This window comes from Acanthaster planci, linkage group LG20 (assembly GCF_054643075.1).
Source record: "Acanthaster planci isolate LZ-2023a linkage group LG20, COTS_SCS, whole genome shotgun sequence".
NCBI classification, from domain to species: Eukaryota; Metazoa; Echinodermata; class Asteroidea; order Valvatida; family Acanthasteridae; genus Acanthaster; species Acanthaster planci.
In genome coordinates, this window is record NC_141796.1 from 2,648,986 (window position 1) to 2,675,429 (window position 26,444).

Below are 26,444 nucleotides of genomic sequence, written 5' to 3' on the forward strand. Positions count from 1 at the left end.
TCAGAGTGGGCGAGACAAGCTTAGGTCAATTGGAATTTTATTCATTATTAATTTTTTTTTTCCTTTCAGAAAGGGGAGCCTACGTTTAGGGGCATCCTTTGAAAGATGGAAAATAAATAATAATACTGAATACAATTTGCCTTTCTCTAATTCTTGGCTCTTAATTCTCCTTTTTGGATGGTGGTGGGTCGCTTCGTCCCAGCTCGCGACGTGCAGGGCTGTTGTTCTTGGTGAAGGGTACCGCTTGATGACAAAATGTTTGAATTTTGACCCTAAAAGAGCAAGGTAATTTTGGTCTATCACACGCCGGTGGTCGTGGTGATGGGATTCCGCCCCACGAACTCTGCTTGCCATTACCGATTTTTTAAAAACTTGTCTTGCATGCAAAAACTTTCCTTATCAAGTGGGAAGTTCAAGTTAATTAATTGAACAGTTTTCTTTTATTACGACCGGTTGGAATTCAAGGGTACGTGCGTGGTACCTGCGTGGATCGAGCACCGTAGCGGAAAAAAAGTTTACGTATTAGTCTGACCTGTCTCGCAGACAATGGCCGCTGCACAAGAACGGTATGCTCGATTTTCGCAGAGGTGTGCCAAAATGTCATTCTAAAAGATCAACCTCTGAATTTAAATGCACAGAGGCGATACCGGGAAAATGTAGAGGGGGACGATCCCCCGTTGGTTTTAAGTCCTCTCTCACTAAGTTGGCCAAGCTGGATTTTTTTTCGCAGAGAATGAACAGTGTTCTCAGGGCCTAACCACAACACACGCTTAAAATGTCGTAAACAGTTGTACCTCTGCTACCAACGCCCACTGTTGACTTTAAGTATACATTTTCAAAGGCAAAGAATGTTATTTCGAAGTTAATTTTATGAAGATCATAATTTCCAACTTTGATTTACAAGTTTTTTTGCAAGTTAAGTTTTGAAGCGGAAAATACTTTTAAGTTTAAATTTAGTATCTCATGAAATAAACCTAAAAAATATAATGAAAAAAACCTGAACGTTAAAATACATATACCATATAAACGAGCTCGGAACCGTATATCTCTTATCAACAATTAAAATAAAGTATGTATACTTTGAGTCGGTGACAGTGGGGATGGATAAAATGGGCTGGCTATTAAACAAAAGGACTCGATGAAAAGGATTTACAGATAGCAGTAGGGGTAAGAAAAAGAACACTAAAAATACCACAAGAGATAACCGTGGTTTTAATGTTGGATCAATCATTTACCCCACACCTTTTGTTGCCTTGAAGGGTGCTTTCTTCAATAAAAAAAAACACAACTCTCATCTGAACGCGTTATCGACGGGGAGATTCGATTAGCTTTGCACAATAATATTACATAATACGATGTTATTTTACTTACACGTTATGAATGTTGACATTGAGCTGTAAAATCCTCGCTTGTAAAGGTGCTGGCGATCGTGTACGCAACCAAGCCTTATGCATCCCTACTCGTTTACTCGTTACCCTCCAGTAGCTTTACCAGTGGCGTGGTTACGATTTTAATAGTGGGGGCCCAGAGGGGCACCAGCATCTTATGGGGTGGCACCAATTTTCAGTGATGTGGCTTGTTAGCCTTTTGCAATATCCATTCATCTGTCTTTTTTTCAGTGGGGGGGGGGCACCTGGGGACACCGGAAATTTGTGTGGGGGGGCACGTTCCCCCAGCCCCCCTGCAGCTACGCCACTGAGTTGTACTACTCATGCTAGCTTAAACCTTCGACCGTTTCCTATATTTGGACTTGTATACGGCTTTGCATTGATATTGCCGTTCCCAACTTCATTGTGCAACAAGGCAAATGTGTACACCCATCACATCGATGTGCATGAATCATACAGCGTTTGATGGAAGGTTTCAAGCGGTTTTACACTGCAGTGATGGTAGCAATATAGAACAGGAATACAACACCTAACAAAAGGTGTGTTGGCAATTTAGCAGCATCGATTTTTCGAACTTCACTCTTAATAGCTGCAGTTTTCACTGGTGGTTGTGCTCACAAGGTCGTAGTTGTGGGCTTGCTGTGCATGCGCGATGCCATATGCTTGTTTTTAAAGCTTGACTTTTTCCATATTATCTGTGCAATTACAAACAACTATGCACGCTGCACAAAGTCAATTGTACATGGTATGGCCCCTACAGAATCTTAAATGGTCATGACATTACATGCCATGTAAACGTCAGAACAAACCAAACCAAACCGATCTAGCAATCTGTATTTCACTATGCGTCTCTTTTTAAACAAATCTTTGTACGGTAATTTACACTTTCAACAATAAAAAAAGGACATTTCCCATTTTTATTTCAATTCATAAATGTTTTATCTGCAGGTACTAATTTACTTTATAAAGTAATTTAGCCTGTCATTTTTTTCTAAAGGAATAAGTATGTCCTTGGCAGGTGTTAAACATGTGTTTCAGACCAGCTTAAAAGAATGAACGCTGATAATGCCCTGGAATGGATGATTCGCAACAAACTGATAAATGACTGAAATATTCAAACTAAATGATTGAGACTTACCGCTCAGTACCCCTCATTTGAAAATCCAACGTTACCTTTATCCAAACGAAATCATTCAATTTTTATCAGTGCCTCAATGCATATCCATGTAACACAAATGTTAAGATCAGTGATCATCATTTCGGCAGTCAATAAAATGTTGTTCCAAATCAACCTTCAACATTACTAAAAGATTGCCTGAAATAATTGGTTTCACATAGACTGTAAGTATTCGTAGCTGTAACGTGCAAATGGAACAACTGTTCAGTACAAAACACGTTAAAAACCTGATTACAAACCTACTAGACAAAGCTTCTAATTAGCTGTGAAGTAGTATGTACCTAACAACAGAATGGAAACCATTTTGGTCTGTCATTTCCTTTTTGTCGAGCAGAAATTTTGTTTTCCTAGCAGATTTAAGTGCCATTGCTAAGTGCAACAAAGTGTGCAAAGAACTATATGAAATATTTACAAGCAAACTGATATAATTCTGTACATCAACTTCTTCCTTGGATTGTTTTGTTCTTGCCAACATTGAATGCAGCCAGGCTGTTATTAAATTGTGCCATTTAAGATGACATGTTTGTTTGAAAGTGATAACGAATTTGTTTGTAAGACATTAATTACCATCACCGTATTTAATGCCAGCATATGGAAACGCTCACATCATATTCAGATATCCACAGCAATATCTTTGATGGATATCAATGCCACCTCATTGCTATTTCCTGGCGTTATGTCAACAATTAAATAAAACATGCATTGAAAATTCTGTAAGCATTAAGATGATAGAGCTGAATTAATCAAATGGACATCCAAGCAGTTCCAACCGCAGAGAAACTACAGTAAGCCATTCAGTCGGCTCAATGCGTACTGCCGTCACCAGCACACTCTCATTAAACAGGTTAGTGACTGGGGTATCGCCCTGAGTGTTACCTGGGAATACCTGAAATGGAAACATAAATACACGGTATGTTTTCAAGTCAAGGGAGAAACCGTCCTCAAACCAGATTTTATTCTTTAATTTGGACATCTTTCCTTTTGAAAACTGGGTCTGAAATTAAAATCTGTTTAGGCGAGAAATATTTTGCCGCCCATTGTTGTTTACTTAAGAAAAAAATCCAATTCTTTCATTTCTTAATCTAACGGTTTTTTCTAAATGCAAGTCTCTGAGCAAGATTTCATGCTTAATTTAATTCCAAGCAGTGCACATAAACAATATGTATATTTTGTTACTGCCCCTGGACTAGAATACGAAACTATCTTGCGGACAAAACACTAGTTTAGCAAACAGGGATTGACGTAGGGGCTTTAGGTTGGTAAACACAATTCAAGAGTAAATCTGATGGATATAAAATACCAATCTGGGACGGTAATAGTTGATCATAGATGTAACAATGTGTTTGCAAACAGAGTTTTAGTAATAACTGCTTTTTTGCAAAGAATTTCCAAATTGGCTTTAAACTAGCTTGTGTCTCTGCACCTCTAGCATTTAGATTTACCTGAAATCCCCTTTAATGCAACAGTCAAGCAAAACCCTGGCTAAGCGTGTGCAGAAATTTGCAACAAAACGGAACGGATGAAAAATGCCGATGATATATGTTAATTACAATGTTTTCTTTCTATACCGTGACGTTTCCGTTGAGATCTGTCACGTGTACCCGGTCGGACGAGGGCTGCTTCTGATACGCAACCTTGTACTTCGTCACACAGTAGCAAACACTTGTTTGGTAAGCGTATCCTTCTGTGGTGACACCAGATACAACCCTACTCTCACCGAGGTCCACCTCGATCCAGGGATTGGTGTCGGTACTACAAAGAGCGAAACGGAATAAAGGGGGAAAAATAACAGTGATCTGCAAACACACCCACTTGTAAAAGGGAAGATTGACAGAAAAAAACACCACTGCTATTGAGATGTCCAAAAACACTTTTGCAACCGCCAGGATAAATTGAAGGATTGAAATGAACTCGATTACCTATACCCCATTTTTTAGCAGTGGAAAAATTCCAAGTCTTTCCTGATTTTTCCTATTAATCATATATTGCAATACTCGATTCATAATGGAATCGTTCCATCATCTTAAACTGATACGTCAGGGCAGAATAAAACCTAATGCCGAATTCCACCGTCACCAGTTTCCTCGTCGTCCTTGCAACAGACTCCAACTCCACTTTAGTCCACTCAACAATTACTCTACCTCTCCAGCGACACCGCGTGGGTATTGATCGCCCTCACAATATTACCCCATTCAGTCTACACTTCAGACACTTTTTTACTCTCCTGATGATTTCCTGTTTGCTTAGCCTTTCCGTCACTTCTTCACGCATTATGCTGTCGCTTCCAACACAAGAAGACACTTGTATTCTTCATTCTCTCCCAATGTCTTCCACAGCCATCCACCAGGCAGAGGAATACCAGGGAAATCCACCCTCTTCCCCTTTCTCAATGTCAACACCACACTCTTCTCCACACAGAACTGCATTTCTGTGTCCCCACTGTACACCCTAACTGTGTGCACAGGAGAATGTAATTCCCTCTTGCTCTTGCGAAACAGCTTCACGTCGTCCATGAAGAGGAGGTGACCGTCTGTAGAACCATAGACAATGGTATCAGCGCAAGAACAACAGTGGCAGTAAAAGTCCCCTTTAAGAATGCCTCTTCTGATACAAATCTTACACCAAGATTTCCATTCTTAGCCGTCAACAGGTCTTCAAAGTGTTTGCTATAAATTGCTGCAAGCCTTCTAAATCGCTTCACTCCAACTATTTTCAAACAATCCATGATCCACAAACGCGACATCTTACCGTACGTCCTCCTGTAGTCAGTCTACGTCATTAACAAATTGGTTCTCTCTTCCAACAGTCTTTCAACACATATTTGTCTATTAGTTTGTTGATACCTTGGTCCCCTTGACTGTTTGGCACATCACATGGGCTCCCCTGGGTACTAACCACTCTCCTCCAAGTTTAAGTAAAGATCCTCAGCTATGATACTTGTCCAGAGCTTTTAAACAACGGCAAGACAAGTAATAGGTCGTAATATTACTGGCTCTGCTTCCCCTTTTGAGCCCGTATTATTGACTATCAGTAATCATACACACAACATTATCTTCTCTTGGTACAAAGTATAATGAGAATCGAAGAGGGCAAAACGAGAGTGTTTGTTCTTTTTATGTGATGCGTACCTCCTGGCTGCCCACGATGCACCAACGTTGAGGCGTGCTTCTCTGGCATTGAAATAGGTCTGGCTACTGGACGCCGAGATTTGTGAATCTGTAATAGTTCCGTCTTCCATTCCTAGTGGCTGAGGGGTTGAACACTCGACTATGTTGGGTGCTGGCTCCTTAGGTCCTTCCTCTGCAGGCAGGCGGGAAAACAAGAGTACCAATTTCAGTTTCAATTGAGAAACGTTAACCGGCTTGAAACCTTCAATAACCATAATTATATGCATTTTCAAATGTTCTATAAATCACAATGCCACCAACACAAGATGAGTTGCACGTGTGTGCTTATTATATTTTGCACTTGTGTGCTCACAGTGCAACAATGGAAAAATTCTGGAAAAGTATAGTAAAAACCAGAGGACTGGGGGGGGGAGGGTTCAGGATATCTTCTCGTAACCTTTAGTGCATTCATATCCACGTGGTAATTCATATTTGGGGACTTTTCTACACTGCCCCCTGACCAGATCCCTCAGTGGCTATGATTTTGCAGTGGAAACGCAGATACCAACTAGCTTTGTCTTGGGTGCGTGCGTTACAAATATGCATGTTGATTAGGCATCATAATAAACAACAGGTGTACTGAAGCAGTTCTGAATGTGTCATATTTGTCTACTATTAGCGTTTCCCTCCGTTTTGCTCTTTATACTGGGGTGATGGCGGTGAAATCTGACCACACAAATATTAAACGACTTCCCAGGTTGTATCGTGTAATCAGGGTGTGATCCCTGGCAACATGGTGTTTCGGGTTTTATGGCTTCCAGCTAGCGCCCCTCGAACAGAGATATTGACAATAGGGAAGAACCACCACCAATGTAGGGCTGGGTAACTCAGTTGGTAGATCACCGGTACGGTATTCGATGTTTATTATGCTAGTTTTTCCTTCTGAAAGTATTCTCGTGGGCCTAATGATTAGTCCCGTGGTTTTCCTTCTTTAAACAAAAATTCCCTCCTAACCTCCTCCACTTTCCTTCCAAAAACACCCTCTTAGTTGTGACGAACAGCCTCCCGTTTCTTCCATCAGTTGTTCAAATAAACTTTGACCCTTCTAAAAATATCCTTCTAGCTACGATGAGTTGTTTCGAATAAACCTCAATCCGTCTGAACTGGCTTATTCAGGTTTTTCCTTGCCTAACAAAACAACATCTTGGCCCATTTCCTACCGAGATCGACAAAGACTGAAAGGTCTTATCCAAATGCAGTCGTCTGTCTCATAATGGCATACTACTATTGACGATATCAATCTCTTTTATTCCGTGCAAATAGCTTACAACGTTTGACATATCACGAGATATGTCTTAATTTTTTATGGCGAGGAAGACCTCCTGTCAAATAAACCAGTTGTGCACATCATGCAGTTGACTCCAAAATGTTAGCTACAGTTTAATGGACAATTCACGCTTATACTGTTTACGGTTGATATTTAACCGACTTTTTAAGAATTTGAGGATTTTCATAGTAACTTTGGATCTGATGATGTCATTGGTCCTAAACCTCACACGTGTGGAATGGATAAATATCGTCCCATACACCAATTTTCAGACGAATCAAAGAAACTTTGCCACAAAATCTATTCGAAATTCATTTTCCAGAAGATTCGACCTGATGCTAGAGGGCGCCCAACATTTGGATGACGTCATCAGTAGATGTTTGGTACAATACCCCACGATACTGTAACGCAAGGCAGTATCAACGTCGTTGAAGACAAGTCAATTTCTATTATCATTTTTAAACAGTAACCCCTCTTTCGGTGTCGACTGATAGGACGGGTCGCATGATTTGACTCACACGAGATGATTAAAGACCAAATTTTACTGTGGGTCAGAAAAACTGACGTTGGTCTCATAAACAAAACACAGGGCTTTTTCCCCATTTTGAGGTTTTCAAACAAAGAAACAAACAACAAACAAACAAACGAACGAACGAACAAACGAACGAACGAACGAACGAACAAACAATTAAGCAAATATTACAACTGTCGAGGACACCCAAGTTAATAAACTTTCAAATAAGTCTTGCCTGTTCACGTGCTGCAAGATTTCAAGCTGATAAAAAATGTACTTCACAAGGCATACTGCTTTGAAGAGTGCACCTTTAATGCCACGTGACTTGTTACATGACTACGTCATCATCACGCAACGTCAATTTTCATCTATCAATCTCATTTTAAACCTTCCCGTCCTAACACTCTGCAAGGTTTCAACCCGAACAGACATGTACAATACAATACAAAACATTAGTGTTACCGCGGAAAGATAGAAGATTAGACACTGCAAATATTTTTTCCCTTTTAGCGTTTCATACAACGCGATCTGCTCTTAGCGCCACGTGCTTGGAAATTTGCCAAATCTTGAGTACATGTCCTACGCACTGTGCGATGCCTATGTTACAGGCAGATTTTGCGCGTCCACGCACACAGTAGCCAATGCACAATACACGAATGGGATTTTCGAGTTCGCAAAAATCCATAACCAATCGAGTTGAAGAAAGTCATAGCACGATTTCATTCCTTCTTTATAAACTCCTCGAGTGTCCTCTGGGGATAAGTTGAAAAACTCGAATATGTATTTTGAGTTGATGTCTGTGGAAAATACATGTGTGAAGTTTGAGGATGACGTCGTCATTAGACCGGAAGTTACAGTAAGAAGACTGTTCTTATTTCGAAAATCTAAAAGATAACTTCGTCAATTGTTTCAACTGTGAAGTGGAAACAGGTGGATATCAAATATCTTGGTATCGGGTGCATACCTTACAACTATTGTGGCTTGTTGAGTGGGCATTATAATTATACAATTTGTGTACTGAAACAACATATAAATTTTTTATGACATACATGATGAAGTAAAAAGTGGGTAACTTTAAAGTTATATTAAGTAATTTCATGCATCTAAGATGGAAAGCTTGCGGTAAGTACCATGCAATATCTCTTTTTGAGTCTTTGTGGTTCTGATAAGAACCGGAGACAGAGCACACTGTCCGAAACGTTGAGCCTCTCCGGTTCTTATCAGAACCATACAGACTCAAACAGAGATATCGCATGGTGCTTACCGCAAGCTTTCCATCTTAGTCGTCTGTCACCATGAATAACTTCATGCAGTACTGATCCTTGATACATCAAAAACTAATTTTTATCGACACCATTACCCCGTACTGACTACTTTAAAAAACGGCTGTAAGAATATCACGATTTTAGGTAGGAGGAAGTAATCGCATTTTTACTGCTGGAAAAGGCTACTGCATATTGGATTGCATAAGCTCACTGAATAAAAAAAATATCAGACGTATCGTTCAATCACAAAAGACTGCTGGTGTTCAGTGCACGACCCTAAACAATTAGCAAAACTGAGTTGAAGAAGGAAACATACGTGCATAATGCTGCCTTTTCTTAACTCGGAAGTTAGAGTACTTACCAGCTGAGCTACATCCCCTCTTTCCCGGGCAATGCTCCCGTATCTCTGTCATGACTTGCTTCATCCAGTGATCCGGGTTATCAGGATCAGGTTTCGGTGGGGGACCGAAGTAACACGTCCTCGCTCTGCCCTCCACACCACTCACGAGTACTACGAATCAAAGACAATACAATCGAACCTCGTTAGTGAGAGGTCATCGGGACTTAGCAAATTACCTTGCTATAACAGGAACTTGTATCATCAGGGATAAAAACAATGAAAGAAAAAAGGATTGGGATCTAAAGTTTTTTTTGTTATAAGCACAATCTTTTATGAACAGTGCTCTTATTAACGAGGTTTCACTGTACTTAACACTAACATCACAGCGATGTCTGTGTTAAAGGGGTATGGCTATACTTAGCCCTTGTTCATCGTCCAGTATCCAATTACAATTAATTAAGGACTTAAAAACAAAATCAACCATATCTTTCAAACTGTATGAGGTAATACGTTTACGAAAAACTGTTTTAATCTGCACTATAATAGTAGAATGATAAATTCACTTGAGCTTTGAGTGTAGCTCCAAAGAAAGCACTCCTCTGTATCACACAACAGTGCTATACAATGTTGAGGAGTGTTACTGCTGAGCACCCTATAATGGAACTACGCACGCATCTGACACATTGCAGACGGTAAGTTTTTGTTTGTTGCCACACTTTCACAAGTGAATGAAAGCCTCTTGAGGATGTCACCTACGTAAAAATATATCCTCCTACTTTTTGAAAGATTGACACAGATTCAATTTTCATTAAGTAATATTCATTTTTTATAATCCGATTAGAATTGACTATTGAGTACGGGCCGTTAACATCACTCAAATGCTAACTAGAGCCAAAGAACTAATTGAAACCGTTTCAATTCTCGTTCCGTTTATTCAGCGTTAATTATTGGTAACAAGGCTCATTATTTTTGCCATGCAGTACTTTATGTCTACGTCTCAAGGATAACAGGTTGAACATTGTCATTTAAGAAGGCTGTTAAAGCCGGTTTCCTGCTAGGAGCAGGTTTACTCTTACTCTCATTCCTATAAAGATTCTCAATTTTTGAAAGACATAATTTACACAAGTATTTTTCAAACATTATGTATCACGATGTATTTTTTTTTTGCGTTGGGGGAGATCCGCAGTCCCGCCCGAGTAAGCTTGTGAGGTTTTGTTCGCAAGCTCTCGGACAAGCACTGAGCATATAGTGCTTATTTATATACGTTGGGTAAGGGCAAAATCGTTGTATATAATTATGTATCACCTTGAAAGCACTTCTTTCTTTTTTCTTTAGTTTTTTACGTTGACTGCTCACGTTTGAAAAAAATTCCAAGATAGTGTTTTTCAAGGGTGTTGACAGTTTAGTGGCAATGTTAATCCAAACTAAGTGAAGTTTGCAAATATTATTACTAGGTCGTTTAATGCTAGCTCATGCCAAAGAAACACTTGCAAAACTGTTTCAAAGGTTTATGATGTTATCAACCAAGAATCTATTGTAGAGGCAGTCTTCTCTTTACTGGACCTCTCATATAGTTTACATATAAAAGGGGATCAGCAAGAACTTCCCGTAACAAACTTCATATTGTCTTACGTCATCAAACCAGAATTCAACATTGCCCGATCATGTTGTGTTTGTCACTAAAAAAAACCCGTCCCGACCGGTTGAAGTGTTTCTGAATTTCATTGTTTTCTTTAATTAATTAATTTTGCCAGTTTTAGTACGTACATTGAAATATAGAAACTGCAGAATTTATGGTAAAGGTTTGACTTGTTGAATTGTTTTTATATTTGTCCTACCTTCTGCCAACTGTGGAATTTTGTAGCCAGGAATCAGTTAATGGGTCTGTGGTATTAAGTTATCAGTAGTAACAAAAACGAATTGTTTACCGTTAAAAATAACACAAATCGCCTTTAAAATCAGGGGTCAGAAGCATGGTAATGCTTAAACAACTTCTGGGATCTTCAATAGGCTGCTGGCCCCATACCTTTAGGACCACTGTGCTGCTTGGGTGTACTGATGTCAGATTACTGATTTTGGGCTTGTGAATCAGCAATATCATTTTCAATGAAACAAGGACTCTTTCCTCAAACTGGACCGAACCGAACCGAACCAAAAAGGGCTGGAGCACCTTTTTATCACTGATAATCTGATTTTACAGCTCCCTGGGGGGGGGTCGTATGTTTGGTGTTTTGCAATAATAGTCCATCAAAAATTCTAATAGGGAAATGAATTTTGTTCAGATTAAAAACGCTCTAGGAAAAAGTGGTACATGAAGTACTTTTAGAACCAGCTTTTGTGGCTAGCCAATAAAGTGCCAAAGATATATTATGTAAAATTTTATACAATCCTGGGTGCGTTCGTGCGTACACTATATTACCATGCATACGGTTTACAAAGTGGTTGTCCGGAATGCATGGCGTTCGAGAAACCCTTTCAGTTCAGTCTTCAATGGCGGAACTTAACACACTATTCAAATGAACTTCAGTTTCAGTTGTATAACAATGACATGGTCTTTAATTTTCCACTTGTCGTATCAAAACAATGGAGAAAACGGGGCCTACCTGTCAATGCTGAAAATATCAGAATCCATGCTGTAGTGCCGTACATCTTCTTAGAGTAAATGAGCAACAGTCCAAGGTAGATAGTATTTTGAGGGTACAACCGTGAAGCATATATTTCTTTCGGGAAGATGTATAGTTCTTGAGGGAACCGATGCTATGTTTTGAAATCCAAGTTAATAAAACTAATGGTGGGTGGTACAAATCATCAAGGATTCGAACCACACCAACTCATCTTGGTACCTTGCAGCGGTATAGGGCACTAAACCATTTGACGTATAGTCAGCCGATCAGTAAAGAGCTAAAAGCTAGGAGCAAAAGGCAACCCATTCTCTATGCACAAAATTCACTGTGTAGGTGGCACGCAGAAGCGGGAACTGTGTCCCACCTAATTTCAGCTTGTTAACAAGTAATAACTTTGTCATTGAACACTAAACAATACGGAACGATGCTTGCAAAATCTGTCGTGCCAGTTGTAAACAGACACTAATCGATATGGGGCAGCGCACCACTTTTCTTAACCATCACAACCTCAATTTTGCTATTTGCATGTTCATGCCCAGCGTTACAAATACGGACCAGCGTTGATTCTTGGCAACTGCGTTTATTCTAGCAGTGTTCACCGGAAATACTAATTTTTCAAATAAATCTATATTTGGATTCAGGTGTTCCACCATACTCAGAATGACAGGAGTCATTAGACGCGTAATTGTGACAAATTACGTTGTAAATTAAACATTCACCCTGGCCCATGGGCCCTGGCCCACCCTGGCCAATTTTAACAGACACTGAAAAAGGTAAAACAACCTAACACCCCGACAAACAAACAGCTGTCGACAGTGACTAACGAAACTCTAGTTGTGTCAGAGTTCAAGATTCGTGCAGTGTATCAAAAAAAAAAAAAAAAGAAGTAGTTTATTCATGAAAGTAAAAGTAGGCCTACAGTAAGGGATTTCTCTTTTTATATCTTGGTCACAGTGTTATGGCGTTTTTTAATTGCAAGCATGGTCCAGTTACATGCCATTCATGTCCTACGTGGCCAGCTTATAGGAGTTATCCACTCTTTAGTCAACAGAATTTCGTAGCTGCCTTAGAAAAGCTAGTGCTGCAAGAACCAAATCTGAAAACGTAACTCAATTTTAGATTACTGCATGTACAACCACATTTTCCCCTAACTTCGTCTATGACTTTATGCAAGACGTTATGTGCAACGAGTCAACTGGGTCCATGAAAGTGCAATCGACGTTTACTGTTTGTGGAAAACGTTAAAGGTGTCACCATTTCAACGGACGGATGTTGGGTGAAATTTACACACTGTATACTGATACGTTATGAGCTACACTCAACAGCCACATAAATGAGGATCTCTGGTGAGATGTGAATTATGTTGGCAGTCAGATAATGTATGCTGGTGGGAAAATTCGGTTATGTTTTCCGACAGATAAATAGAAGTTGAAATCAGACACTATATCTGACGGAAATTGATTCATGGACAGTGACAAACTGCAAAACAAATCAAACAAAATATGCTGAAAGATTAATGGTTATCGGGGTTTGGATGTAATTGATGGCTGCATGTTTGAACAAAGACAAGAAATGTTTGGATTCGTTATCAGACGTGATTCCAATTGTATGAGATGATTAAGATACATTGCCCGTTCCAGTTTTTTTTATTTAATCATGTGGCTTCTTAAACTATCATTAATACTGTGCAATAGAAGTATTTTGGTCTATCGATCACTTTACGGTGTACACGCGTTCTTGATTATGTCATGAGTTCAACATTTTCAAACTGTAGATAGCAGTGCTATAGAAACTATATCATCTTCAAGTTTTATTCAGTCTTTGCAATGTTATTTAAAAAAAGATGGGTTTGCGCCAGGGAGATGTAAATAAATTTTTTTTTGCCCTGTCCGACGTGTATTTTAACACTGTATAGTCAGTGTATGCCCCCCCGAAGGTTTGGGGAAAAAAATCACAAACTTACTTGGGTGGGACTCGAACCCACGACTGATTCGAACCAGCTAGCCGACACCAGCAAGCTCGGTGGTTAAGTGGTTAAGACGTCTGCTTGCAGGAGTGAACACTGCGATTGCACCTGTTGGCGGATAAAGAAAACTTTTCAACAGTTCTGCGGCACTGTGTATGGAGTCTGATTTTCTTTGTTCTACTTGTGTACTTTCTTTTCCAAAACATTTCTTTCGGGGGTCGGGAAAAAAGCCCAGAGAACTCTGGAGAGTCTGTGATTGGCTGCACAATTCACTCTTATCAACACCTCAAGAAGAAAAGGGCACGGTGCACTTCCTCTATCTCTCAATTCAAAACAAGGAACTTTATTATTTTTGGCAGTACGTACTTTCACTTCACTTTTATTGAGTCGTGAGGAAATATTTTGTTCCTTGGCAGCACAACATACCTTGATGAGCTGATGCTCTTTTCATTTCAAATGTGCAATTTGAACTAAATCAGACAAAGAGTTTGTTGCCACGGTCAGCTTAGGTTGAGGGCTACACGCTTGTCACTCCGTACAAACTGCGCACTTCGGCGAAAAAAATGGCTGACCCGTCTCGGAAAAGCGCTGTGCAAGAGCGGCATATTCGATTTCCGCATGATCGGTGTTAACACGACCGCAAAGAGTTACTCTAAAATTCCGAAGGCTCATGTCTTTTAAAACACATCATATTTACTCTCTACATCCTACTACAAGTCAATAGTTATAAAACCAACATACTCATCTTGAATTCATTGCGTTTTTGCAGTAACACTGTGCAAAGCGTTGATATTCCTGGCCATGTTATACCAGTTAGTGGTACGGCTCAAGACCTCGGTTTAATCTTTAACAAAATTTGGAACTTGAAGGATCATGTGACAAACACAGCCCATACGGTCATGTTGACACTGATATAAATGAGGATCAGAGCCAATGAATTTAATCTGTAGTCTACACTTAAAGGAATGGACACGTACGTGTACCAAGGTAAGGGAAAAAGGACACATTATAAATGAGGTACGCTATGTTAGCTATTGTCCGTGGTGAGAGGGGAGGTTCCTCCACTGGTTGAATCTTAATCTTGACTTTGCCTGACATTACAAAACGTCGGAAGCCACGAGCTTTCTTCTGTGTTGATCGGACGATCTTGAATAGTGACCTTCAGCCCACGACAAGTGGCTAGTGACAAACGGATGGGAACTGACTAGCTGACCAGCACCCAGGTTGCCTGCCGAGGGTTGTGGCGCTAGCGGGAGTTTTGCTTCACCCGAGTCCTGGCAGACAGACAGTGGGTCAGCGATGGTAAGTCCCAGCACAGCCCAGACAACACCAGACAGAGTACGACGTGGGACTGCCAGTGAAGGCTGGCTGTCAGGAGAACTTGTATTATCAGTGAGAGAAGAGTGTCCATTGCCCCAGGAGATCGAAGGTCAGAATCCGATCATGGATGACATTTCTCTGCTTTTTAATCCGGCAGAAACTGCAAATACCCATGCCACTAATTTGCATAACCTTGGGAAACTTGACATTACTTACGGTTCGGCAATTGATACGGATTTTGTCATTTTATCCAAAAAATGCATCATTTATTTTCGATTTGCAGGTAAATGTCTTCTTAACGGTTTTGGATTGCCCTTAGCTGGTATATATCATTTCTATCATTTTTTTAAATGTCAATCCTAACTTATTCCAGTAGTTAGATCCTCCATTGTTCTTCAAAATTTTATTTTCTATAGGGAGATCCGCGAAGCGAGACGCAAGATGACAGGTATAGTTCACTGAAGCTTCCTGAAAAGCTCAGGGCGAGGCAAATACGTTTAGGGAGCGAAAGCAGAATTAAAATGAAACCCCTTATCTACGTTGCACTAGAGTCCTGTGTTCGTTTGTGTAAGCCATGTAACGTTGATTTCCAGTTAGTTCACGGCATACTGCTTAACAGCCGAATCATTCCCCGAGTAACGTGGGCAGCCGTTCTTCTGGGTTCACCGAGGCTAGAAGGTTAACTTACACTGGATTGGTGTTGGAAAGAACTATGCTTCCAAACATATTTGTCGCTGTTTTCGTGGGTGTATTTCTCGTAGGTCTGGTACGTGGTCAGGATGAGGCTTGCCAGGTGTGTACGTGTGCGCCAACAAAGAAAGTGGATTGTAAAGGAAAAGGTTTGGAGTCTGTGCCACTTGGAATACCGAGGAATACAGCACAGTTGTAAGTTGACGTGCGTCTTTTATTTTAGTATGCATATCGGCACAGTTCTTGAAAATATATACACGAATGTTTAACGAAAGAAACGCCTATTGCTTAACATATTCGTTTATATTCGACTTATTACAAAGAAAGGTTTGCCTGACACAGTTTGCACAATTTCACGTACACAATTCCTCAATGAAGATGCAATATCCTAAGTTCTCAGTCGGATTTGAAATTGGATGTAAAACTTTTCAAAGCAAATGTGAAAATACGAATTTTACTGTTTTCACCTGTCTGGGTTATGACATTCAGATGGTGAGGGGCTTAGATATCTATCATTTAGGCTCTTTGATTGCCTGTTCTAATTGAAGATTGTAATGTTGCCAACAGATTCGCGCCCCACGGTATAATTTGATACTTCTAGTCCATCTCCGAATGTGTAATTGCATTTGGTGAGAAAAATTATAATATAAATCAGGCAACTAAGTCATGCAGGCTCAAATCAAGATTGCTCTTCTGTCTGTGTCTAACTCAAGTTTTCCCATCCGAGATTTTGGAATCAGCCTCGAGGGCAAAATGTAAACTTTTATTGTTTCTATAAACTAGATCTCATTGGAACGGACTGTAGAGAACAAACTTGTACAAACCTTTCCAAAAATATAACAAACAAAGTGCAAAGTTGCATAAATACTCAATATAAAAGGATGTTACGCTTCAGTTATCTCATCCATGTGGATAGAGCATTTGGGGCATTTTTAAAACGACAGTCAACCCCTAAAAGGTTAATAGTGTCTTTACCAAAACAATCGAACACGTCGTCTCAGGTGTCCCTACATAATTTCCTTTGGATTCTCATAATTTAATACAGCTTTATCGGGTATACTGTGTTAACTGAAGACGCAAAACAAGAGCAGAGATGACTGGTATTCACTCCGAGTCCTGGTTTACAGCATGTACTGGACCTTGCCCTTTAAATCACGACCACTTATATCCTGAAACCGAAAATATTCCTAAAGTGGCGTATAAGCAAATCGACGCTCATGATCAATAGAACCTTTAAGGGGTATGACGAATGGTCCCTTGCATTGTTTTCTTTTTCTCATCAACCTGTTATTCTTATCAAATCATTATTTTTTGAAGAGATCTCGGATATAATAGTCTGACGAGAATTGAAAGGAGCACCTTCGTGAACCTCACCAAACTTTTGATACTGTAAGTACAAAATTATGTATGCAAGTTACAGCTACGGAAACCTGTGATAAAAACAATTATTACTTCAAGCAGTCGATGTCACTAAACAGTGGAGAGGATTGTAATACCGGCTACCGCCAGGAGATTCTGGGCTGAACCTTGATTTTAAACAAAATTTTATTGACCAATCAAATTATGATTTGTGATCTGGACACTTTGCTACATTTAAGAAAGGAATAATTTAATTAATTATTCCAAATGAATACTATAGGCTTACCGCTCAGCAGTTCTAATATGGAACACAAAATGATTACAGAAGAGCTGAGCGTTTTGTAATAAAATTCACAAATGAATTGTCCTTTTTTCACAGTTTATTGGAAAACGTAACTAACGCTGCAAATCTGACACGACAATATAAAAATATACGTATGCATTTAATTTTAAACCATTTAATTCGGAATGAAGATTGAAATCCCAATAGAACAAAATATAATGCAAATTCATGACTGAACACAGAAAGTTTGCATGAAATACAAAATAATAAGAATGCTGAGGGGCGATGATACTCAGTGCAACTGATAAAAAGGGACTTCACTAAATCGTATTGAATTTTCATTGATTTACCATCAACATTAACCACAAAACCCACTCAAAAAAAAAAACAAAAAAACAACAACACGAATTCACTTATCAGATTCCGGTTCAAAGATTGTTGAAAACGCCATCGAACCTCAACTATTTACTTTCAAGACCTCACGCCCGTAATCAATAGAACCTTTAAGGGTTATGACGAATAGTCCCTTGCATTGTTTTCGTTTTCTCATCAAAATCTTATTCTTATCAAATCATTATTTTGGAAGAGATCTCGGATATAATAGTCTGACGAGAATTGAAAGGAGCAGCTTTGTGAACCTCAACAAACTTTGGATACTGTAAGTACCAAAATTGTGTGCAAGTTACAGCTACGGAAACCTATGAGAAAAACAATTACTTCAAGCAGTCAATGTCATTAAAAAGGATTGTAACACCGGCTACCGCAAGGAGATATGGGGCTGAAGCTTGATTTTAAGCAAAATTATATTGACCAGTCAATTTATAATTTGTGATCTAAACACTTTGCTACATTTAAGAAAGGGATAACGCTCAGTAGTTCTCATATGCAACACAAAATGATTACAGGAATGCTGAGCGTTTTGTAATAAGATTCACCAATTAATCGTCCTTTTTTAACGGTTTATTGCTAAAAAGTAGCTGACGCTGCAAATTTAACATAACGACATGAAAAATATATATATGTATTTAATTTTAAACCATTTAATTCGGAATGAAGGTCGAAATCCCAGCAGAACAAATAATAGTGCAAAAGACTGCAACCAGAACAGTTTGCATGAAAAAAAAGTAAGAATTGGAATGCCGAGAGACAATGATAAAATGCACACAAAAAATCTTTTGAATTTTGGTTGATTTCCCGTCAACATTTTAACCCCTAAACAAAACAAAACAAAACAAAAAAAAACGCCCCCGAACCTCTGAGATTTACTTACAAGACCTCACATGGGCTTTTCAAATTAAGCAGGGTAATGAATTATTTGTTTGCATGGATGTTCACAAAATCTGATTTTTTTTTCTTTAGGAAGTTACGTAGCAATAAAATATCGACGATTGAGTCGGGAGGCTTCATTGGGCTTTCAAGCTTTCTGAATTTGTAAGTTGCCTTTTGGTAATTCGTGAGTCTCCTCAATGTGCTCGAATCGGGTAATTTGGCAGAGAGTCAATTCCTTTATCAAACACTGTTGGCACCAAAATGTGAGAGTTCAACATGTGATGAAAATATAGCAGAGGTAGCAGTAAGTCATTTTTTGTCAAAGTAAAGTCACAAGTAATTTGTTAGCAAGTTGAATTAAGCCACAAGTCATTTGGTCCCGTCACAAGTCACGTTATTTGATAACAGTTCAAGTCAAGTCAATCCACAAGCCAATTTAGTTCGAAAACAATCAACTCACAAGTCTTCCCCAAGTACAAGTCACTTTGTAATTTCATGCCACAGTCACGTGATTAAGACGTGGCCTTTGGCAGGCAAGACCAAAGTAGAAGTCGCACACTGAACGAAGTCGCACGCTTATTGTTTTAAAAATGCAAGGCGAAAGTTGATAGGCCTACTTCATGGGTTCGATTGAGTAGTTCCCTGACTTATATTGGTAACAGGTCATAATGTGCAATCCAAGTCAAGTCATTTTCTGAAAGTCCATGCCAAGTAAAAGGTGAATAAGTGAAAGTTACAAGTCAAGAGTCACAAAAATAGCACCTTGAGTCCGACTCAGGTGCAAGACAAATGACTCGGGTTAGCTCTGAAATGTGGGATCTGTGAACAAACAATATTATGTTGTACCACTGCTATTTTTGCAACTATTCAAAAAGGTGTAAAAACTTGTCACTTTTTATAGAAGGATTGATCGTGGCTATTGACGAGTAACTTTTATCTGTTCATCTAGATTTGGAGAAGCTTACCATTACAGAACTAGATGTACCTGTTGATCGGGTGTTCTTTGTTGTTTGATTTCTCAACAACTGTTCAGGCAGCTAGACAACAATGACCTAGAGAAGTTCGATGCAGACATTTTGTATGACATCGGTGGAGGACTTCTGTAAGTCCCTGCCAGGCTGTTTCTTTATATTTGTCGTGAATTCTTATCTGAACCTGCAAGGAGATCTTTTCCAAATGTTTCATTGTATCAGAAAAATGAAAAGTATAATCATGGGTTTTGACCTTACTCTGGAGCACATTCATAACATTGTCTTTTCACTGGTACGTCGGTACAACTTGACCATACAACCTCCCGTTCATTCGTGCAGACATAATTTTGTAACAACTCGATCACCGAGTTTAGCTGGCTTGCTCGAGTCAGATTTAGCACCGGATATAACAATAGAGTTGTTTCCAAAGTTTACCTTGCGTCGGAAAGATTTATATTCCCTTTTCTTGAGCTCTCAGACGGGACTGGGTACCGATGGTTATGAATATACATCCGTTTCAGGGTAAAACCCGGTACATTCCCGTCAATCGATTTCAAATCCACCAACTTCAAAATGGATGACCGTTAACGAGTTGTAAGCACCTGACATTGTTCTAGGAGGACTGAAACTGAACTATAGTAGTCTACGTCTTTGTCAGTTAAATCACTCTGGCACGGTTGTCTTTCCTTGTTTGGAAATTGTCGCATACGTTGAATGCTCTGTGTTCCTCGACAGTTTAAATAAAATTCACCGCAAACAAACGACTGGAAATGGGAAAATCAGCAACATACGCATCCTAAACTCCCTCACAATAATTCAAATAATGTAGAATAAGTTGACGAATCCCTCTTCCAGAGATAGATTCATTTCTCAAGCACTTCCTCGGTTAAGACAAACTTCCCATGCAGTCAATAGAAACAGTTTCCAATCTCTTCGCGTGAGTCCACGATATTCAAAAGTGTCAGCGAACCGATTAAGTTTCACGGTCCTCTACTGGTCCCCTTGACATAGCCCTCTAAACTGGATTTATACAGTTTCCCCTTTTCCCTCAGACCTTCCTCTACTCTTACATTCGCCAAAAGCAAATTCTCCCCCAAAATATGGAATACACAAGAAACTCAGGTTATTCATGATGCCTGCCTCTTGAGATATAGGTCAGAAGCAGGTCATGCATGGATTCTTGTGTAGTTTCCATAATACATTTTATTTCGTGTTGAGCGAACGAGGTCAAAAGACAACAGAAGTCTTCGGTTGCTTTCTGCCAGAGTTGAAAACAAACGGCAATTCTACTATTTCAGGGTACCGTGCACAATTCTCCAGCGCTGGGTTGCCGGTCAGGTTGCAGAATAAAGTAGAGTCCAAAAGATTCCAACATGTTGGTGTAGAAGTGAAATGCCTTTTCTGAAAATTCGACCCCGTTTTTTACATCTGATGTTATTAAAGTTTTAAAATATCAAAATGCATTTCCAACACTGAAGAAAAAGTTACAGAACTAACATATTTTTGAGATTCCAATACATTTTTTGCTGACCAAATTCGAATGACATTCTCCAGACATAACGCGTGCTTCAGATTATAATAATTTTACAGACCTAATGTGTTTTGAAAACGCATTTGCCTTGCATTTAGCTATTCCGAAAGTGCATTTCATCAAACTTTGGAGAGCATCCGAATTTATTTTGTTCTGTTCGGCCCGACATAATCCAAGGGTCTGAACCGTTTCTGACCCCAAACTCTAGCCTGGTTCCCGCTACATAAACCGTTGCGTAGTGCCCTTTGCCCCAAACTTGAAGTGAAACAAGCGACGAGAGAGCAGTGTTTTGTCATGTCGGTTTCCCTATTACTCACCACGTAGATATGAACAACAGGCATCGGGCGGCATTCACGATGGGTGCAGTCCACTATTTCTACATTGTTTAGCGTAAAAAAATAGCTTCAAGATGTTTGGTCTGCAGATTGGTGAGGTTGTGAAAATCTTCGCCAGGATCAATTCCCTGGTTCTTCAGGCCTTCATCTCATCTGTTGTCATATAAAAAAACTGCATACACACTTCCCTAAAAAGGGAATAATTTTCTGTATATAAATTACCTCGTTCATCATTGCTACTTTACCATAATGTGTTTTATTTACAACATTTCTTCCAATAGCTGTGAAATTCAGCTCTCCTCTAACAAGTTGAAGAGCTTGAGCCCTCTAACATTCAGTGGACTTGCAACACCTTCGATAATGTAAGACCTACATAAAGCACTTGGATGTGATTTGTTTGTTTTAAAGCTATACCCCTTTATCCCAGTATTTTATCACTTTAAGGCCGCAAACGTGATGTCTGTGTCATATTTTGTGATGCATGCAAAACATAAAACATTGTCTTCTTCTCCCTTTTTGCAGTGCCGTTAGCAATAATAGTATCGAAAAGATTCCACCACGGTTGATATATCAGAGAAACAAAGAGCTCATCTTGCATATAATGTAAGTTTTAATTGTGCCCTATAAATGTACTTTTTAGGCTGCAATATCGTTTACCATAACGACGTAATTGTTCGTACAACCCCGCCTTCAACGTGTGCTTTTTGTGTGTGGGTCAGAAATGTTGGCGCCAAACAAAATGGCTAGACGTAGCACTAGTCGTCAATCTAGTCATTATGCTTTCGTCAGATACATTCACACAAACGCGTATGCGCTCATTGCCATAAATGGGCAAATGGATCAGTGCAGTTGTGGCTACATAACTAGCCTCTGGGAACCCTTTGACAGGAGCTTCTGAACGGAACTGGTCTATCATTCAGCAATCATGGTGGAAATGTATTGACGCATTTCGACCCTTCTTCTTTCTGCAGTTCTGTAGGCCCCTTGTTTTCTTAGACTTGAAGCGGAGTATTCACTGTGCCTACTGAATAATATCGCTCTGAAAATGAAAACATTTAAATAGAGCCCTCCTATTTGAACTGTTAGGACTATTTTGTTCGCTAAAAATCTTGTCAAAGTATTTCTGACCACATTTCCCCCAAATTAGCATAAAGCGACAAAATCTCCAGTGATATTTAATTGTTAATTTCACAGGTTATTTTAAACACGTTTGTTTCCGCATGCAGAGATTTCACAATACAATACAACCAGGAAGTGATTTTTGTGATATTATGTGCTGTATTCTTTCGGTATCCATTGACACTTACTTTAATCATGTATAAAGAAATGTGTCTCTTTGTCGTTTATGGGAAACCGTGGTTTGTATGGCCGCCATCGTGCAGGCCAGTGCTTTGGTTCCATAGGGTGTGCACGGAGTTTTCCTTTAGTAAAGAACTACCCTGCCTGAATGCTACCACGCAAAACCTCTCTGCCATTATTATTATTATTTATTTTGTTATTTACAAAACAGGTCAGTATTCCCAGATGGGCCAGGGGTAGCAAAAGCAATAACATTACCGTGATCCGTAGACCTGCTGCCCCACATCTGGCTGTGGACCAGTAAAAAACCTTAACATTAACTATTTAAAGTTAATTGTTGACTATTTAAAATATATAGGAGATCAGAATGAGATAGATACTTCCGGGCATGATACAGACATTAAAAACAGGAGATCATACCTACAAATTGCAAGAGAAAGTTTTAAAATCATATTATGAAAAGGGATAAATTAAATATTAAAAACGGCAGATTAGTGTACAACTACATCTAAAAACACTAATGGGCATACTTTAGAGTACATTAAAAACCAGCAAAAGCTGCCTCGTATTTCAGCGATCGAAAAAAACGAGGGAGGATATAAGGAGTTGATATTTATTAACTTGTGGATTTCTGTTGCCAAATTTGACCAGAGAGTTTTTACACATTCAAGAGATTCGAGAGGAAAATGTGTTTATGAAGAATTCAAAACAGTTACACAGTAAGGATAATGTAGCCCACGGCACTCCAATGCCGGGTAATCCTTGGAAACATACACCACCTCTTGGTTGGTTTACTCGAGCCTCATGAGTTTCGAGTGTTTAGAACTGATGACCACGCCTTGTCTATTCTCATTCATCTGAGCACCCAATCCGACTACCCACCGCTACTTATAAGTGGGGCTTTCACACCAAATACGCCATGTTATAAGCAGGATAGTATCATAGGACCGTAGTATGGACTAGGTCGGCACACTAGTTTAAGCTTGTGCACCACAGCAGCGGCTCTCTGTTGTGTGGCAAGTGGGGGCGCTTTTCATGCTATGCTTACATAGCGCCCTCTAAAACATACTAAAGGAAGGATTTTCTAGGAATGGAGGAGCTACTACCTTCTTTTCACATACAACGAAACGACCATTTAGATTAAATTTGTAAAACAGTATAAGAACAGGTTGAGCTCAGTGCCCACTGCATGTTTCCTTTAACAAATAAGCGTATTTTAGTATGGTATCGTGGTTTTTGTGTTTACCCATTTATAAAAGTTGAGGTTAGCTTCCACTCAGTCAGATGTTTATACATTTAGGGTGGAATTTTTTTGGGGGGGGGGGGTTGAGTGGTTGGCTGTTTATCATACCTTATGTGAATTGAAAGCAAAGGAAAATATATTACAGGATTTTAAGCATGGGCAGTAATCTCCGGGGGATGCTTCGCATCGTAAAAAAAGATCTGCAAAGGTAACCCCATTCCGGCACGTAGAGGCCATTGAAACCGCTGGACAGACATGTGACTGTGCTACACATGCTACAATGATAGTGCAAACGCTTGTTCGTTACGACGGCAAGCATGCCAACCATCACCTTTGTATTCGGCCTGGTAAAAATGGCCTCCAGTGGCTTCCTTCGGTACAATAAAGGCCTTGCAAATCCAGATTTTTTTAATATAATGACGTCCGTTTGACAGCGAGTTTGTTTTAAGGCTAATATACCTAAACTTTCACCCAAAATGAACGCGTATCTAGCCGACTAAAGGCATTTTGTTCTGCCGATAATGCACTTTTGTTCTGTTCTGCAAATGTTAATGATGTGTCTGTTTTTTCCAACAGGGACTTTAGCAGTAACCGAATCCAGAGCGTGGCAACTGACGCATTTGAAGGAGTAAAATATATAAGTGAATTGTAAGTGGCTTCACATAAAGCTTACAATTAAGGCTACAGTTAACATGAGTTAAACTTACCTTGAAATGACATACCAATCTTATTATGCAAAAGTAGCATGCTGCTTTTTTAAAGTCATTTGTTTTGCGCTTATTAGAACATCCAAATTATCTAACTAAATGTTTAAAGTTCCCAATAATTGCCAAGTTCATTTCGGTTGCACCTATTTGGTTTAGAGTTTTTACTGTTGTAGACCGTTAGCTATATATTATACCTATCGCGTTCCTCTTAACATTCACATTAGTCGCAACGTTTGTACGCAGCCCGGTTTTGAGGTTGTAGGCCAATCGTATGTCCTGTAACTTTAAAATTGCATTTCATGAGAAAATTGAGTTCAAGCTGTGTGCCTCTGCCAGCATTAGAGAAACGAGAATTGAAATTAACCACGACCTAGTGCCACTGCAGCAGCGTTGTAATAACGCAGCATGTGGGCACATTGTTACTGCATACTGCACTCAAAAGCACTTAGGGTAAGTTGCGCTTGTCACAACACTGAGCCTAAAAAGTACAGGGCAAGCCTAGTGAGAAAGATCTTACGATCAGAAATTCAACTGTTGGGGAAAAAACATCGCGGTGAAAAAAAAAGCCTGTCTGATCACAACAAACCAAACCCGAATACATATAGTGCAAATTGCACTTGGTTCACAGAATATAAGAACATAACATGAAATAGACTGGAGTCAGAATTGGGTTGCATTTCAGTGAGGCAGAGACTGAAGTTCGTGTCACTACATTGTGCTATAGTAGTCTATATTACAAAAGATTTTTGGCACAAAATCTGTTCGCATGCTTGACATTTACCTTTTCAAAATGTAATGCTAAAGACGTCTAACAATTTCCATTTTTAAAAATTATATATCTTACATCGCAGTAATAGTATGCTTTATCATTCAACAAAGATCTGGTATATGACACTGCCAAGTTCATTGGGACTGTGCGATGGTCCAGAGAACCTAGAAGCTTCAGTGAACCTTATCTTTGGCTCGAGTGGATTGCGAGCTTGCTGTATATACTGGCCAGTCACTTATTCAATACATTGGTATATGTAACACGTTCATAACATGCAAATACTTTATTATTTTTTGCAGATATCTTTCCTCGAACAGCATAGCATATCTCCCCGAAACTGTTTTTATCAATACAACGATAGGGAGAACTTTGTAAGTAAAACGTTTTTCTAAATAGTTAATCCGTAGAATGTTCAAGAAATAATTGCGTTGTCAGAATTAAAGTTTGAAATACCTTTGGATGTGAAAGTGGGGTAATTTCTGCTGAATATTCTACAGAGTTAATGTACTGTTCTGAAGTACTGCCCCAGCCCCCACTCCCTCAAAATCGCAAGAACGTTGCAGCGACGTTATGTTTCTATTGTGGCGACGTTGTGGTGTAATGTTGTGGCCACGTTATCGAGTAGACTCCATTGTATGTTGTGGCATGCCTGTTCCAAAGCTGCAAACACTCTACAAACGTTCGTCAGACGTTTTGAACCATGCACTGTATAACGTAAACTAACGTTCCAACAATCTCACAACAGATTTGAAACTAACCTTCCGAAAACGTTCATCATTTGTTAAAAAAATTCAACGTTCAACATCCATGCAAATAACTGTAAAATAATCACCGTGAATTAAACACCTGTTAACCAAAAGAGGCCAAACAAACTGGAATGGAACGGTTGCGCGATAAGAGTTCATTAATTCAAAATATCATTATTTTTCTCTTTATTTCACACATGGCAATATAAGAAGA

At 39.3% G+C, this 26,444-nt stretch overlaps 2 protein-coding genes across 2 annotated transcripts in view; one reads left to right on the forward strand and one right to left on the reverse strand.

Annotated features, from left to right (window-relative positions):
• Positions 1-1,678: 1,678 nt before the first annotated feature.
• Positions 1,679-13,788, reverse strand: LOC110975483 (retinoschisin-like). Its single transcript, XM_022228017.2, has 5 exons — positions 13,706-13,788; positions 9,140-9,289; positions 5,694-5,865; positions 4,134-4,317; positions 1,679-3,451 (listed from the first exon to the last, which is right to left on the reverse strand). Exons 2-5 carry the CDS (start codon positions 9,201-9,203, stop codon positions 3,305-3,307), a joined length of 567 nt encoding a protein of 188 aa, XP_022083709.1. The 5' UTR covers positions 9,204-9,289; positions 13,706-13,788; the 3' UTR covers positions 1,679-3,304.
• A 1,208-nt stretch (positions 13,789-14,996) lies between these two features.
• Positions 14,997-26,444, forward strand: part of LOC110975569 (uncharacterized) — a 37,094-nt gene continuing 25,646 nt past the window's right edge. Inside the window, exons 1-10 of the mRNA XM_022228152.2 lie at positions 14,997-15,137; positions 15,790-15,913; positions 17,036-17,107; positions 17,947-18,018; positions 18,720-18,791; positions 19,663-19,731; positions 21,748-21,828; positions 21,989-22,069; positions 24,585-24,656; positions 25,784-25,855. Coding sequence (XP_022083844.2) covers positions 15,008-15,137; positions 15,790-15,913; positions 17,036-17,107; positions 17,947-18,018; positions 18,720-18,791; positions 19,663-19,731; positions 21,748-21,828; positions 21,989-22,069; positions 24,585-24,656; positions 25,784-25,855 — 845 coding nt within the window. The 5' untranslated portion in view covers positions 14,997-15,007. The remainder of the gene's footprint in view (positions 15,138-15,789; positions 15,914-17,035; positions 17,108-17,946; positions 18,019-18,719; positions 18,792-19,662; positions 19,732-21,747; positions 21,829-21,988; positions 22,070-24,584; positions 24,657-25,783; positions 25,856-26,444) is intronic.